This window comes from Lepus europaeus, chromosome 8 (genome assembly GCF_033115175.1).
Source record: "Lepus europaeus isolate LE1 chromosome 8, mLepTim1.pri, whole genome shotgun sequence".
NCBI lineage: Eukaryota > Metazoa > Chordata > Mammalia > Lagomorpha > Leporidae > Lepus > Lepus europaeus.
Window position 1 is genome coordinate 93,971,975 of NC_084834.1, and position 15,989 is coordinate 93,987,963.

The 15,989-nt window shown below is 37.8% G+C and overlaps 1 protein-coding gene across 6 annotated transcripts in view; it reads left to right on the forward strand.

Annotated features, from left to right (window-relative positions):
* Positions 1-15,989, forward strand: part of PTPN13 (protein tyrosine phosphatase non-receptor type 13) — a 224,670-nt gene that overhangs the window by 118,873 nt on the left and 89,808 nt on the right. For all 6 annotated transcript variants that reach the window (XM_062198537.1, XM_062198539.1, XM_062198538.1 and 3 more), the window contains 3 exons: positions 3,482-3,577; positions 4,234-4,327; positions 12,658-12,880. In XM_062198537.1, coding sequence (XP_062054521.1) covers positions 3,482-3,577; positions 4,234-4,327; positions 12,658-12,880 — 413 coding nt within the window. The remainder of the gene's footprint in view (positions 1-3,481; positions 3,578-4,233; positions 4,328-12,657; positions 12,881-15,989) is intronic.

Consider the following 15,989-nt stretch of genomic DNA (forward strand, 5'->3'; position numbering starts at 1 on the left):
GAATTGAAGAGTTAAATGTTTCATCTGAAATAATTTTATGTAAGCCCAAAATCTTTTTAAAGATTTATTGATTTTATTTCAAAGGCAGAGTTACAGAAAGGGGGAGAGACACAGAGAGATAGATCTTCCATCCACTGGTTCACTCCCCAAATGGCCACAACAGCCAGAGCTGTGCCAGTCCAAAGTCAGGAGCTAGGAACTTCTTCCAGGTCTCCTACATGGGTGCAGGGACCCAAGCTCTTGGGCTGTCTTCTGCTGTTTTCCCAGGCCCATGAGCAGGGAGCTGGGTCAGAAGTGGAACTGCCGGGAACCAATGCCCATATGGTGTGCCAGCACTGCAGGCAGCAGCTTAACCTGCTGTGCCACAGTGCCGGCCCCAAGCCCTCAATATTACGCAAATCTTCATCATTGGATTCTGATCTCCTAAATAAAATATAGTTTTCATGACCATATGCCACAATTTTATATGTTTAAAGTGCAAAGTGTGTTAGGTGGTAATGGAAATTGTGACTGTCTTTTTATCAAGAACTTATGACACTAGCCTATTGAAAAACCTCCTTTCTTTTTATTGTTACATAATATTAGAAATTAAAGGATTTCTTTAATTTTTAGAAAATTTGTGATATAAAATCTCTGTAACTAGGTTTCTATCCAAATGTGAATTCTTTAAGTCATTTTTTTTCTTAGTTCCTTATAACTATTCATTCTCTCACAACTATTCCAAGAAATCTTTTTTAGGAGAGAATATATTTATATGTTTTATATGTTTTATAAATGTAGTCACACACAATATGATGCTTCTTTTCTGTTGCCATATGTGTATGCTAATTATACTGTATTTACTTTTACACACATTAATATCTCTGACACTAATTCTTTCCTGAAACTTTATTTTCTGCATCTGAAAACTAAGAACGCATAGGAAGTTAAAAAGAAGGAATTTGTCTAGTGAAATAAGCAATAATCATAACCCTAAATGAACCAAATCGCATTGGTTTGTACATTGAAGGCTTCATTTAGATATTTATAGGCTGAGAAAAGAACTTTACAAACTGACAAGTTGATATTGAAACTAATTTAATCCTATCCAGGAAAGTATGTTTACTTCTGTACTTAGAATGGTGAAAGCTTGAAATTTTGCTAATACAGTTAAAACATTGCAATAAAGGTAGCCACATATGAATTAAATATATATTTGGGTATTCTTAATACACCAAGGTCTGTTGCACAAAAATTCAAAAATTTTGGCATTCAGAAAATGTAATCCATAAATTTGTAGGAACATCTTTCTGATTTAAAAAAAAAAAAAGTAGTTTGAAACTTTCTAGCTAAAATCGCAATGATCAGGTTTTGTGAGTACATGAAGCTGTATTCTTTGTTTTGGTCTGTTTGGAAGTTTTTATAATAAATAAAGATTTTTTGTTTTTAATTACCCACTTAATACCACATGCCTGATATCTGGACCAAATTTAAAATGCTAAAAGTATACATTCAAATATAGACAACATCTGTAATAAATGGATCCACTAAAAAGAAAAGTTGTTAACAATGTTGGGACACCTCCTTGAAAATTAGGTGTTACTCTCCTCTTCAAAACAGAACAGAGGGAGAACCACTTCTATCTGATTAATGTCTACTGACTACCTATGCATACAGGTCATCTCAGAGAACCAAGAAATACTCCTGCCCAGATGATCTGTAAGCATGGAAAATGTGCCTCCCCATATTTGCCAATCCAAAATGTTTTTGCTAAAGGACATAAAATTGTATGAGAATTCCTGAAAAAGTTAAGCTTATTTAATTCAGCAATGAAAGCCTAAGCTTTCAAGGGCTAATATTTCCTGTAGGCATGGTTGAGTAGTAAATTTTGGCTGAGATTTTTAATCCGATTATACCCTTCTATAAACATGGCTAACTAGTAAATATTGCCGGGAATTTTAATCTGGTTGTTTCTGCCATGCCATGACATGAAAGGAACATGGCTAACAACATTTTAAAAGATACACTCTACAATACAGCTGGCTTACCAAGAAAGATTCCTACTACTTTAGTTCACATAGGTCCCCATACCCTTACCCCAGTCTGGGAAGAAGAAAAGTGTCTTCCTGCCCTTCATAGCCAACTAGTCATCCAATTCATTTATTCTGGCATACCAATGCTCTGTTTCTATAAAGCAATAAAGCACTATAAGGTATGGTACTGTGATCCGTATCGACAGACCAGTAGTGCTTAATGGAAGAGGAGTTCATCAAAATTACATTTGTTTGTTTTACAGAAGGAACCCAGATATTGCAAAAAGTTTGCTACTGGTATCCGAGTAAACGTTCAGGATAAAAAGACTAAGGAGAGGAAATGTGGGCATGTGAAACAATATGAGACCATTGTAAAGCACCACCAGGGACTGGCTTTGTGGTGTGGTGGGTTAAATTGTTGCCTGTGATGCCAGCATCCCATATGGGCACCAGTTCGAGGCCTGCTTCTCCACTTCTGATCTGTCTCCCTGATGGTATGCCTGGGAAGGCAGCAGAGGATGGCCCAAGTACTTGGGTCCCTGCACCCACATGGGAGACCTGGGGGAAGCTCCTGGCTCCTGGCTTGGCTGCAACCATCTGAGGAGCGAGCCAGCATATGGAAAATCTCTTTCTGTCTCTCCCTTTCTTCTGCCTTTCAAATAAATAAAAATAAATCTTTAAAAAAAAATAAAGCACCACCAAAGAAAGGAAATTAAGTTAAAATTCATTTACGATCTTACAGCTAATTTACAGAAATAGTTTTGAGAACACTACATTCATTTATTAATATGGAGTGTGAAAATGTTATTGTGAGACATAACATAAAAGTGACTAAAAGTACTCACTTTTCTGAATAGATTTCTTGTGACTTCCTACTTTTCTTTTTAAGTTATTAAAATAATTTTGGCTCTATAAGTTTGGGTCTTTTTAACCTTATTGGTTTTACTGTTTTATACATTGCAATTCCAGGTTTGTAATTTGGTCAAGTTTCCTTGGAAAAGTCACTCAAAAACTTTGCCTAGATTCTGCAGTGTTAAAACATAAGTACTTTAGCGCCCCTGGAAAACAGTACTTCTATTTAACTTGTATATAATGTACTAGATTCAGTAAATATTAAGTGTTGTTAAATAAAAATTAATTTTCAGTCATCCTTTCAAATCACGTTCACATTCGTTTAATAAGATTTTTGAAAGTTATTTATTGTTCATGAAACTTCCTTGCAGTACAACGCTGCCCCCTGTCAAATTTCTTGAAAAGATAGTATGTACTCATCTTCTCAACCTCTTACCTTCTAATCCTTCTAGTTACATCTGTGCATTAGCCTGGGAGCTAGAATCAAACCAGCAATTGGTAAATTAAAACAATGTATAAAATGTTCTAGTCCCATAAGATTAGAGGTTTATTTTATTTGGTTGGTGTGGAATTGCTAGTGAGTTTGCTTTCTAATGTTTTTGTTTTAATTCTTTTAGAACCAGTTCGAAGATACAAAACTTACCACAGTGATATCTTCAGTACTTCGAGTGAAAGTCCATCCATTATTTCCTCTGAATCAGATTTCCGACAAGGTGAGAGGCATCTGAAATAAACACAGTGTTTTTATTTATTTGCGAGACAGAGCTCCTACTTTGCTGTTCACTCCCCATATGACCACAAAGACTGAGACTGGACTAGGTAAAAGCCAGGAGCCAAGAACTCAATCCAAATCCCACACATGGGTGGCAGAAACCCAGTTTTTTGAGTCATCTCAGCTGCCTCCTGCATTAGCAGGGAGCTGGAGTCAGGAGCTGGAGCTAAGTGTCAAACCCAGGCACTTTGATATGAGATACTGGTTTTGTAACCATTAGGCTGAATAAACTAAAGTTTTCTTTTAGACAATCATGATTATTTTTCAGTATTGTTGAAATAAGTTATCAAAAAGAATAATTCTGTGTGAAATGTTTAAACTGTGAAAGACTGTTGTTACCCATTTAATAGTACTATGGGAGCTTAATAGCAGTTTAATCAAATAACAGTGTAGTTATCTTAGTCATATAGATAATAATTCATTATCTTTAAAAATCCTATGAGTTACCCTGAAAGAGTTTAATAACTTTATGTCATTAATTTAGTTATGTGGATATGATTTTGTAAATTATCATCCTTGTCTGTTAAATGCGTTTTAAACAAGGTTGCATCATATTTTTGTCACCTATAGTATCATTCTTTTTTTATTCACAAATAGTGAGAAGAAGTGAAGCTTCAAAGAGGTTTGAATCCAGCAGTGGTCTCCCAGGAGTAGATGAAAACCCAAATCAAGGCCAGTTACAAAGACCAAGGTATGTCATATGAAAGAGTATAATTTAACACATTTCCAGTGGCAGATGTTTATTTTTCCTTTATTAGAATCAAGTAGAGTGCGTTTGTATCCTTTCTTTTAATTTTCCTTTTTCAGTTTTTCTTCCTTTAGCTTTCTTTCACTTTAATTTCTCAGAAATTAATCCAATTATATGAACAACAAGGTGTTAGAATCTGAGTATTTACAGTTTGTGTTTGACTTTTAAAATTATTAATATAGCTGTACAATAACAGGGAAGTGAAGGAATGGCATTAAAAATCTGTAAGAAGATAGTAAACCTTGATTTCTAAGAGAAAAACTTCTCCCTTTGAAAGTGGGAGCAGGCTCAACGGACAGGTTCTCATTATTTGTTGGCTGGCCAAAGAGTTAGGCTACTACTAAGTAACCTATTATGTAAAAAGTTAATTATTCATTCTGTCTTTCCTGGCTTACAAGAAGTCTTCTGGTATTTTATTAAAGCTTGATTTGAGCTGTTTAGAGTTCATTTTCATACCAAAATACTTCAACAAATTTGTCAGGAGTTAGTATTTTCTTTTGCTGTGCTTAGGATAGTATATTAGAGCTAAGTATTCACTTTGTTTAAACTGAAAGATGTCAAGTGAAGTGTGAGTATATCAATGTCTGACCTAGTCATGCATTCAGGTCCCTTGTAAGAACAAAAGATGTTGTGAATGCTAACCATTAATTTAAAGTTTGTAGTTTATAAGAGAACCAGAAGTTGCTTAAATTTTTCTGGCAAATTATGAAAGCCCTTTTAAATTCAGTTGTTTCAGTTTGTTTAAGTGCCACCTAATGCATGGGAATCACTTGAAAATTGACAAAAACTCTTAGCCTAATTAAATATGCCAGACACTGTTTCACACCTGTAAACTATTAATAGACTGGGTAACCCTAGCCATGTGATTGAAACAATGTATCCATGGTTTAGAGTCCAAGTAATTAAATACACTGCACTGAAATTATTCCTTAATTAATGTTTCAATGTTTATTAATTTTTTAATGCTTATGCTTTTTAAGGAGTCTATATTTTATTTTAAGGAAAGCTCCGCTAAGTATCACTTACCTAAAGCAATGTTATATTTACTTAACAACATTTTATATTTCCTATAGTCTTGATGACCCTATTTTGATCATTTTTAACAAAAGATACATGATAAAAATAAATCTGTGCTTGATATTACAGTTTCCTTTTTTTTAAGGGTTTATTTATTTATTTGAAAGGCAGAGCTGCAGAGAGACAGAGGTGGGGGAGAGAGAGGCGGGGGGGGGCGGGGGCGAGGGAGAGGGAGAGGTCATCCATCCACTGGTTCACTCCCCAAATGACCACAACAGCTGGAGCTGAGCTCATCCGAAGCTAGGAGACAGGAGCTTCTCACAGGTCTCCTACGCAGGTGCAGGGGCCCAAGGACTGGGGCCATCTTTTGCTGCTTTCCCAGGCCTTAGCAGCTGGGACTCAAACCGGCACCCATATGGGATGCCGGCACTACAGGTGGCGGCTTTATCTACTACACTTCAGTGCCAGCCCCACAGTTTTCTTAATAAAGCAAAAGCATTGGGGGAAGAACATCAATAAGGAACCAATATCGAATCTCACTAAACTTGGTGCTAAATTGAGGAATAGCTGTTAGGATCACTCCTCTCTGTTACAGAGCTGTCCTGGTTAAGGCAATAAAAAGAGTAGCATTCTTGTTGTGATACCGTAAAATTGTATACTTTAAATGTATACATTTGATGTATATCAGTTATTCATCAAGAAAGCTTTTCTTTAAAAAAAAAAAAAAAGTCACTCTTCCCAACTAATGTGGAGATAACCTATGAATAGCTAATATTATGTCCTTTTTAGCTTGGTTAAATGTAGGAATAGAGATAACAACTGGAAGAATTATTGAGATTATGTGTTAGCAATTGATTTACTATCAGTTTGTTTTATAGTTTGTTATTCAAAGACATTTCCTTTAAGCAAAATTAAAACATTTTATGAAACATTTCAATTTTCTTTATATGAAATCTCCAAAATGACAAGATTTGAGAAAAATTTTAATTTTGCCTGTGTCCAGATTTAACTTAAGAAAGCACTATCTTCACTCATCAAGTTGGGGGGGATAAACTATCCTTTGTTTCCTAGCTGATGTAGGGAGGAAAAAAATAGAAACACACACACATGTGATGTTCATAACATCTCAGTTAGATGTAGGTACCAGTAAACAAAAAAATTTCAAGAAGAAGTGGACTGTTAGATATACCTGTGTGTTCTGTAAGTTTTAAACTCTACTTCATTCAGCTAGTTCCATCTTTTTTCTGCCCTCAGTAACGCACAAGAACCAAAATATTGTCTAAACTCCTTAGTCAAGTGCAAAATTTTCTGAATGTGTAGAGGTTTCTGATAATAACTTAATGTGCTGGCACACAAGCAAAAGGTCCTGTTGTTTTGTAGGTCATATATTTGTGAGAACTATAAATAGTGCTGTATTTATACATGTTGCATGTTTCTTTATAGAAATTTCCATTCCCTTTAGATAGAATGAAGTGGCAAAACAGATCCAGACAGTGCTATTGATTCGTATCATGGAGGGTGGGGGAGATGAACAGGAAATTCTGAGTCAGATGCAAAAGAATGAGTAATTTTTAGATTCTAAGCTATCAAAAGTGTCTTTCAGTGACCAAAAAGGCTATTCAAATATGCTTCCAAGGAGCGTATCTGAGCCTTTCTGTGTGTTCGGTTTGAAGTGTAATTTATACGGGGTACATTCCCACTGCTTCCGGCCCTGCTTGTTGAGGTGATCGTTTTTCTGATTCCAAACAACCTATTTATTCATCTCTCAGTGATACAGATTTTCTGAATTTTTATTTTGTTTTTGTTTTATGTCTCTCAAATCTTTTAATTCTTATAGAAACTTCTATCAGACACTGTGATGAGAGAAAGAAAATGATATTTTTGCTGCTGTGAGTAGCTGTGGGTGTAATTTGAGCAAGAAAGCTGATATGATTGTTGAAAATTCCAGATTCGAGTTAAAATGTGTAGACTCAAATTCTTATTATCCTTACTCCTTCCAACCATTAAGTGACAGTGAACCATGAAATCATATTCAAACATTCCCTCAACAAATAACTACTGATCACTTACTGTGTTCTAGGAACTTTGAGGTGCTAGAGATAGAGCTGTAAACAACAAAGATAAAGTCCTTTGAGAGAATGTTAACTGAGAAGAGATAGCTGACAAATTAAATGATGTCAAAATTCTGTTTACATAGACAGTGGTATTAGAGAAGGTCTCTCTTAAGGGGTGACTTTGAACAGACAACTAATATAGTAAGAGAGTGATCTGTGCAGATAACAGCAGAAGGAGTGTTCCAAAGAGAATAACAAGTGCAAAGGTCCCCTATGATAGGGAAGATGTGTTGCATGTTAGAGGAATAGCAAGAAGGACCAGGTGACTACAGATGAGTGAAGGCCATCATGGATGGTAACCAAGTAACCAGGACTCAAATCAGGTCAGAAGGAAAGGTAAGTACTATAGGTGTTATTCTAAGTGTAATAGGAAGCCATTGGATGAATGATTGAAAGCATAAAGAGCCTTGATCTCATTTACATGGTATTAGGATTACACTGGTCAGTTCTGTGATGAACAGATTGTAGGAATAAAAGACCAGTTAGGAGACAGGTAACAATATTCAATTTGAGATGGTAGCACAGACTTAGTTGTTAGTGAAGAGTCAGAAATGTCTTTAAGTTGTGGCTTTAGGATTTGTCCCTCAACTGGGTTTACAAAAAAAGAGGAATCAAGCATGATTCCCAATCGTGTCCAAAGCAAAAGGTAAATGATTGAGAAGTTAGACTTGGAAGGGAAAGTATCAAGAAGTTGGTTTTAGAAATGTTACGCAAAAGATGTGCATTAATATTCAAGTAGAATACTCACCTAGGCAGGTGAGTATTAGAACTCAGGGGAGACACTGGGGTTGCAAAAATACATTTCAAACTTAGAAGAATATACTAGGTAATTAAGACAGTATGAGTAGAATAGGTAATATAAAATATGAAGTACAAATGGAGATCAGAAATATTTGAAGGTCTGAGCATTATTGTAATCTAACATAAAAGATTAGAGATGAAGGAGTATACAGCAAAAGTGACTAAGAAAGAGTAGCCAGTGAAGTAAAAGGAAATCAAGGAGAACATGGTTTCCCAGAAGTCGGATATTTCAAGAAGCAGAAGGATTGAGGGGCAGAAGTTTGGTGCAGCCGTAAAAACACATCTTGAGATACTAGCATCCATGTCAGCAGGTTTAGGTTCAAGACTCAGCTCTACTTCCAATTCCAACTTCCTGCTAATGTGCATCAAGGGAGTCAGAAGGTGATGGCTCAAGTACTTGGGTCCCTGCCACCTACCTAGGATACCTGGATTGGCTACCAGCTTTGACCTTGCCCAGCCCCAGTTGTTTTGCAAATCTGGGGAGGAAACTAGACAATGGAAGATTCTCTCTCTCTCCTTCCTTCCTTCCTTCCCTCTCTTCCCTCCTCTCCTCGTCTCTGCCCTTCAAATAAAATAGTACATAATTTTTTAAAAAGGAGAGGCAGGGCCAGCACTGTGGTGTAATGGGTAAAGCCACCGCCTTCAGTGCTAGCATCCCATATGGGTGCTGGTTCAAGTCCCAGTTGCTCCTCTTCCAATCCAGCTCTCTGCTGTGGCCTGGAAAAGCAGCAGAAGATCGCCCAAGTCCTTGATCCCCTGCACCCTCGTGGGAGACCCAGAAGAAGCTCATGGCTCCTGGCTTCAGATTGGCGCAGCTCCAGTTGTTGCGGCCAGTTGTGGAGTGAACTAGCGGATGGAAGACTTCTCTCTCTCTCTGCCTCTCCTTCTTTCTCTGTGTAATTCTGACTTTCAAGTAAATAAATAAATCTTTTTTAAAAATAAATAAAAGGAGAGGTAAGATTGAGCAACTGTATCACATGATGCTTGGAGGTCAAGTTAAGAAGAAAATTAAGAATTATCCTTTGACTTTGATAACAGAAATCAATCATTTTTGCTACCCATTTTATTGGAATAGTGGGAGCTAAAATTTGATTTGTCTGAGTCCCAGAGGGAGTAAAAGATGAAGATAAAGTAGTTTACATGACAAGTTTGAAAAGATTTGCTCTAAAAGACAGCAGAAGAAAATGGAGTGAAGCATAAAGGGGAAAGTAGAACTCAGAGTTTTTGTTTTGTTCTAAATTATACAGCATGTTTATACACTAAAAGAATATGTATGAGTATTGATAATAATTATAGTAGCAAAGTGTTTGCATGGGGAGAGGGGCAGAATCCCATTCACAGTAAGGGGTTTTACTTCTATATAAGAGTACAGGAGATTCATCCATTGTGACAGAAGAGGAGGTAGAACATCAGGATACACTTTTGGGAAGTTTGGTGGTGGAAGGATGGGAAAGTTATTTCCTGACTACTTTTTATTTCACTGAGAAAAAAAGAGGAAAAATTACCTATTGAAAGAACAAGGAGAGAGTAATGGAACATTAAAAAAGGGAAGGGGGAGGGGGGGCCAGCGCCGTAGCGCAGCAGGTTAACGCCCTGGCCTGAAGTACCAGCATCCCATATGAGCACCAGTTCTAATCCTGGCGGCTCCACCTCCAATCCAGCTCTCTACTATGGTCTGGGAAAGCAGTAGAAGATGGCCCAGATCCTTGGGCCCCTGCACTCGTGTGGGAGATCCAGAAGAAGCTCCTGGCTCCTGGCTTCAGATCAGCCCAGCTCCTACAGTTGCAGCCATTTGGGGAGTGAACCAGCAGGTGGAAGACCTCTCTCTCTACCTTTCCTCTCTCTGTGTATCTTTGACTTTCAAGTGAATAAATAAACCTTTAAAAGGGGTCGGGGGAATAGGAAGAAAATGTAAAATAATTCTCTAAGGAAATGAGTTGTCAGACAATGGGGAGGGCCCAATGAGATCAGTTAGCACAGCTCTACATTTCAAGAGAGTTGATATTGTATGCAAAGGAATAATTTTAAAGATAAACTTTGGAATCAAAGCAATGTGAAGTCAACAGAAAGGAAATTGGCAGAAAGTAGTCGGGTCAATTAATTAAATTTCATAACAGAATTAATGAATTATCTGAAGAAAGGTTTTAGAGGCAGTGAAGTGAAAGAATTACAGAGGAGACACGGAATATGGGAGGATAGAAATAGGAAATTTTGGAAGTAGCTTGGTTATTGTTAACAACTAGCATGACCATAGGAGTAGGTTTGGGGCTGAGATGGGAAAGAGGCCAAGAGTATTGGGAGACTTCTCAGTCCGTATATCACTACCACAGATGATGACAGGAGTAATGGTAGAAAAAGACTGAGTGAGGCGTTTAAGTCTTCTTTTTTTAAGATTTATTTACTATTTATCTGAAAAGCAGAGTTAGAGAGCAGCAGAGGCAGAGAGAAGCAGAGATTGATTTTTCACATGCAGGTTTACTCCCCAAATGGCCACAACATCCTGGGCAGAGTCAGAATGAAGCCAAGGGGCTGGCACTGTGGCATAGCGGGTAAAGCTGCTGCCTGCACTGCCAGCATCCCATATGGGCACCAGTTCAAGTCCCAGCTGTTCCACTTCCCATCCAGCTCTCTGCTGTGGCCTGGGAAAGCAGTAGAAGTCTTTGGTCCCCTGCACCCATGTGGGAGACCCAGAGGAAACTCTTGACTCCTGGCTTTGGATTGGCACAGTTCCAGCCATTGCGGCCAATTGGGGAATAAATCAGTGGATGGAAGACCTCTCTCCCTCCCTCTCTGCCTCTCCTTTTCTCTGTGTAACTCTAACTTTCAAATAAATAAATAAATGTTAAAAAAAAAAAAAAAAAAGGAATGAAGCCAGGAGTTTCTTCTGGGTCTCCCATGTGGGTGCAGGGGCTCAAGCATGTGGGCCATCTTGTACTGCTTTCTCAGGCACGTTAGCAGGGAGCTGGATCAGAAGTGGAGCAGCCAGGACTCTTAACAGGCACCCATATGGGATGCTGGCACTTCAGGCGGTGGCTTCACCTACTGTGCCACAGCACTAGCCCCATGGCACTTAAATCTTCAATTAACAAGGGGGAGTGACTAACAAGATAATAAATTCATACAGCAAAGTAGATTAATAGATATTATGCTTTCATGACAGGAACTTGGGGGAGTCTGGGGTTATTGAAGGAGTTTTCAGTAGTGGTCCAAAAGCTTAAATAAAAATTAAGGAGTATCTCTTCCTACTTCCAAGGTGCAATGTCACGAGGCTTGTAAGGATAAAATAGCCTCTATTTGAATCAACAAGAAGCAGTCTCTAGAAGCTGCTGGGATGTTCAGAGAAGAGGAGAAGGATATAGATCTACATGTTAAAAAATAGGACAGTAGTAGAGCAATACCTTAAACATACAACTCAGTGCTCCTTTGTGTACTACAAACTGTTGTTTCCCACAGAACTTTTCCAACACCAAATACATGGTGTTTTCCTTCATGTCAACAACCAGTTCTGCAACTCTTTGGATATTGGCTGAGTGTCCTACAATTTAATTCGTCTGACACTGAATACCTGAAGTCATCATCAGATCACACAACTTACAGAATCAGTCCCACAAGATTGCCCCACTTTAGGTGCCAGTTGGGAGTCCCAGGACTCCTGTTTTCATCAATCAGTTACAAACAGATCAAAAGATTCCCATGACCCTCCCCTTGAGTTTGATAATTTGCTAGAACGACTTAGGGGATGTTATGGAGACTTCGTTCCAAAGGTATAATCAGTTATTAACTTAATATCCAGCCTTTGCCCTCCCCCTCAAGATTGGAGAGGGAGATCCCAAAAGTTCTAGGCTTCTCATCAAGGCTTGGTCTTTCTGGAAACCAGCTCCTGCCTGAAGCTATTGAGGGACCCAACAGGTGTATCCTCATTCTAACAAAAGAGGCTCCTATCACCCAAAAAGTCACAAGGGGTTTAGGAGCTCTGTGTCAGAAACTGGAGTCAAAAGCCAAATATCAGAATAAAAGATTATCTTATCATCGTCTATGGTTCAGGAAATTACAAGGGTTTTAGGAACTGTTTGTCAGGAATCAGGGGCAAAGATCAAAATCAAATATGTACATATATTATTATATCATATATTATATTCAAATATGTAATATATATATATATTTGCCACACTGTGTAATGTAAAAAATTCTTCTCAAATGAAAGAAATTAAATTTCTTTAAATTCTTGATATCTTGATTTTAACATGGAGTTTTTTTAGCCTTAAAACAGTTGTTTTCTTTTTTTATTTTTATGTTTTGACTTCTAAGCCTTACTTTTCTCCTTTTTTTTTTTTTATGTAGCAGACAGTATGAAACACCCCTTGAAGGCAACTTAATTAATCAAGAGATCATGCTAAAACGGCAAGAAGAAGAAATGATGCAGCTGCAAGCCAGAATGGCCCTCAGACAGTCCCGGTTGAGCCTGTTCCCAGGGGACACAATCAAAGCTTCCATGCTTGACATCACCAGGGATCCATTAAGGGAAATTGCCCTAGAAACAGCCATGACACAAAGAAAGCTGAGGGTAACTTGATTTTCAGGTTATGACATCTACACTTGCTCTCACAGGGAATTGTTAGGTAAAAAAAATGCTGTAGGTATGCTAAAATTACATGTAGGTCAAATTGAAATTCCATATTAGTTTCCACTAGGATTAAATATCTTGTTGGTTGATATTAAAATATTTAGCTGTTTTCATTTTTAAAATAACATTAGATGGCTTTATAATGTCTTAGCTGTCTATTTTAAAAGTCTGTTTATGAGCTTTGAAATCAGCTGGCTTTATTCAGTATTGTAGAAGGTTATTTTTTATTTTTTATTTATGTATTTATTTTTTTTGACAGGCAGAGTGGACAGTAGAGGGAGACAGAGAGAAAGGTCTTCCTTTTTGCCGTTGGTTCACCCTCCAATGGCCGCCGCGGTAGGCGCGCTGCGGCTGGCGCACCGCACGCTGTTCCAATGGCAGGAGCCAGGTGCTTCTCCTGGTCTCCCATGGGGTGCAGGGCCCAAGAACTTGGGCCATCCTCCACTGCACTCCCTGGCCACAGCAGAGAGCTGGCCTGGAAGAGGGGCAACAGGGACAGGATCGGTGCCCCAACCGGGACTAGAACCCGGTGTGCCGGCGCCGCAAGGCGGAGGATTAGCCTGTTAAGCCACGGCGCCGGCCTAGAAGGTTATTTTTTAATATTAACCAATGTATTATCCCACCAATTGAGATTTGAGATAGAAAGTTCAAAGTTTGTTGAGAAGCTCAAGAATGCTGTCAAATATATTTCCATCTTTCTGGTCTGTCATTCTCAGAATTTGGGCCAACATTTGCTTCATAGTTAAAAGATGTCTATATTCATTCACTCCAGCCATCGTGTTCTCACATTACAATATCCAGACAGGAAGGAACTAGTCTGCATCTTATATCTTAGGGGGGGATTTTTTAATGTATATATTCTTCTAGTTGGGCCTATATATCGCCATTTTCTTACCCACTCTGGAGATTATAAATTTATCATCACCAATTTGTAGTATTACCTTAAAATAATTTTTAAAATTAAAATAATGATAGTAAACTTGTTTTAACCTACAATATTTTTTTTTCATTTTGATATAGCACTTTGAAAGTATATTGCCCTATACTGGTTTTGATTTGAGTTTATTGCTTTAAATTATATTAGCACATTTTTATGCTCTGATCTGAAGTTTAGGATTCAAACTTCTTAGTATTCTAAGGAAAAAAAAGTTTTTTGGTGAAAATTACATTGAATTATCAACTGGAATACATGGATTTTATTCCTTATGATGATGTCTTATGACATTATTTAAATTGTTAAGCCTCTTTATGCCTCAGTATGCTAATTTTACAAATATGGAATTAGGTTGCAATTTATAAGACACTGTTCAATTTTAAAGTGTTTAGATTTCAGTAAAATATAACTGAAAGAAAGAAGATCAATAACACTTCATGGTCTATCGTTATAACCAATACCTATGTCAAAATTAAGTAACAGGCAGTATACCATACAAAATAGTTTGGGCTTCCAATATAAAAACTAAGTTAGCAGCATAAATGGCACACACATATACTCACACAAACCTGTTTCCTAAACCAGCAGCTTCGGAGAGCTAATCTGGGACCAGTGATTCATGAACTGTAGATTGTACCTTTGCAGTGTGCCACTCTTCTGTGCCATCTCCTTGAACAATCTCTGTTTACTTTGCAGACAGTCATTATTTGGCTATTTGAAAGTAAGCATTTTTTTCATCAGATATACTAATAATTAGATAATTTCAACTACTGATCATTAAAGCAGTGCCTTGCATTTTTTCCTAAAAGGAGCAGGAGCTTACATTTTTAGGCTGAAAAGGGATGCTAGTATTTGGAGAACAATTTCACAGTTGAATTGATATTTTTTCCCAAAGCATACATTTTTTAGATTTTTTTCCCCCATTTCCTTTTGGTTCAGACACATTTTAACTTGTTCATGCATGATCCGTGTGTCCCATGACAAACCTTTTTTTTTTCCTACTGTTTCTGTTCTTGTTTAAAGTCTTTCCTATCGGTTCATTGACTATTAACAAACCCTTAATGTTAAACTTTTACTTAAATGATACCTCTCATGTGTTCCACGCCTGGTTAGTTCAATAGAATTCCCACTGCAAGCAACTAGACAAGCTGCACAACCAAATGTGAAAGCCAACAAAAACAAAACTCCAGTAAGCTCTGTTAGTTTACACACACACACACACACACTCACACACTTGTCTTTGAACTCAAGATTAGTCCTGTGTTCATTTTAGTTTCATCCATTTGGACATGATCTTTCAGTCTGTTCTCAGTCATGGTCCAACCTGGAGTCCAATTTGGTTTAAGTTATCTCCTTAACTAATAGTCCCCTTGGCTAAAAGAAGCAGACTCTACTTTACCCTCCCCCTACCATTTCCTTCTAAATGGCATTGACAAGAGTCAGAGGCTATGTAATATCTGTACTATGTCTTTTTACTCCTTAAAACACAAAAGCACAGGGTCTTAGGGTTCCAAAATCATGATTTCTGATAGATATGTAGATTTTGTAGGCAACAAGTAGCTGTCCTTTAACTGTAACTCATTTTAGATTGAATATTACCCTCTGAAACAACGAGATTCTCTTCAGTCACTTCACACAGTAGCAGTACTAAGCTAATCCTTACATGAGCTGGATAGCCATGATTTACTTTAAAAATTAAGGCTTTTGGCCAGCACTGCAGCTCACTAGGCTAATCTTCCGCCTGAGGCGCCGGCATCCTGGGTTCTAGTCCCAGTTGGGGCGCCGGTTCTGTCCCAGTTGCTCCTCTTTCAGTCCAGCTCTCTGCTGTGGCCCGGGAAGGCAATGGAGGATGGCCCAAGTGCTTGGGCCCTGCACCTGCATGGGAAACCAGGAGGAAGCACCTGGCTCCTGGCTTTGGATCGGCACAGCACAGAAGGAAAACCTTTCTGTCTCTCTCTCACTGTCTAACTCTGCCTGTGAAAAAATAAAAATAAATAAATAGATAAATAAAAGATATTTTCTGTTAGAACTTAGTTTAAGGCACGTTCCATTCCTATTTTGGGGAAACTCCAATGTTTTCTTTATTGAAAGTTTTTGCATTTGTTTTAGGTGACA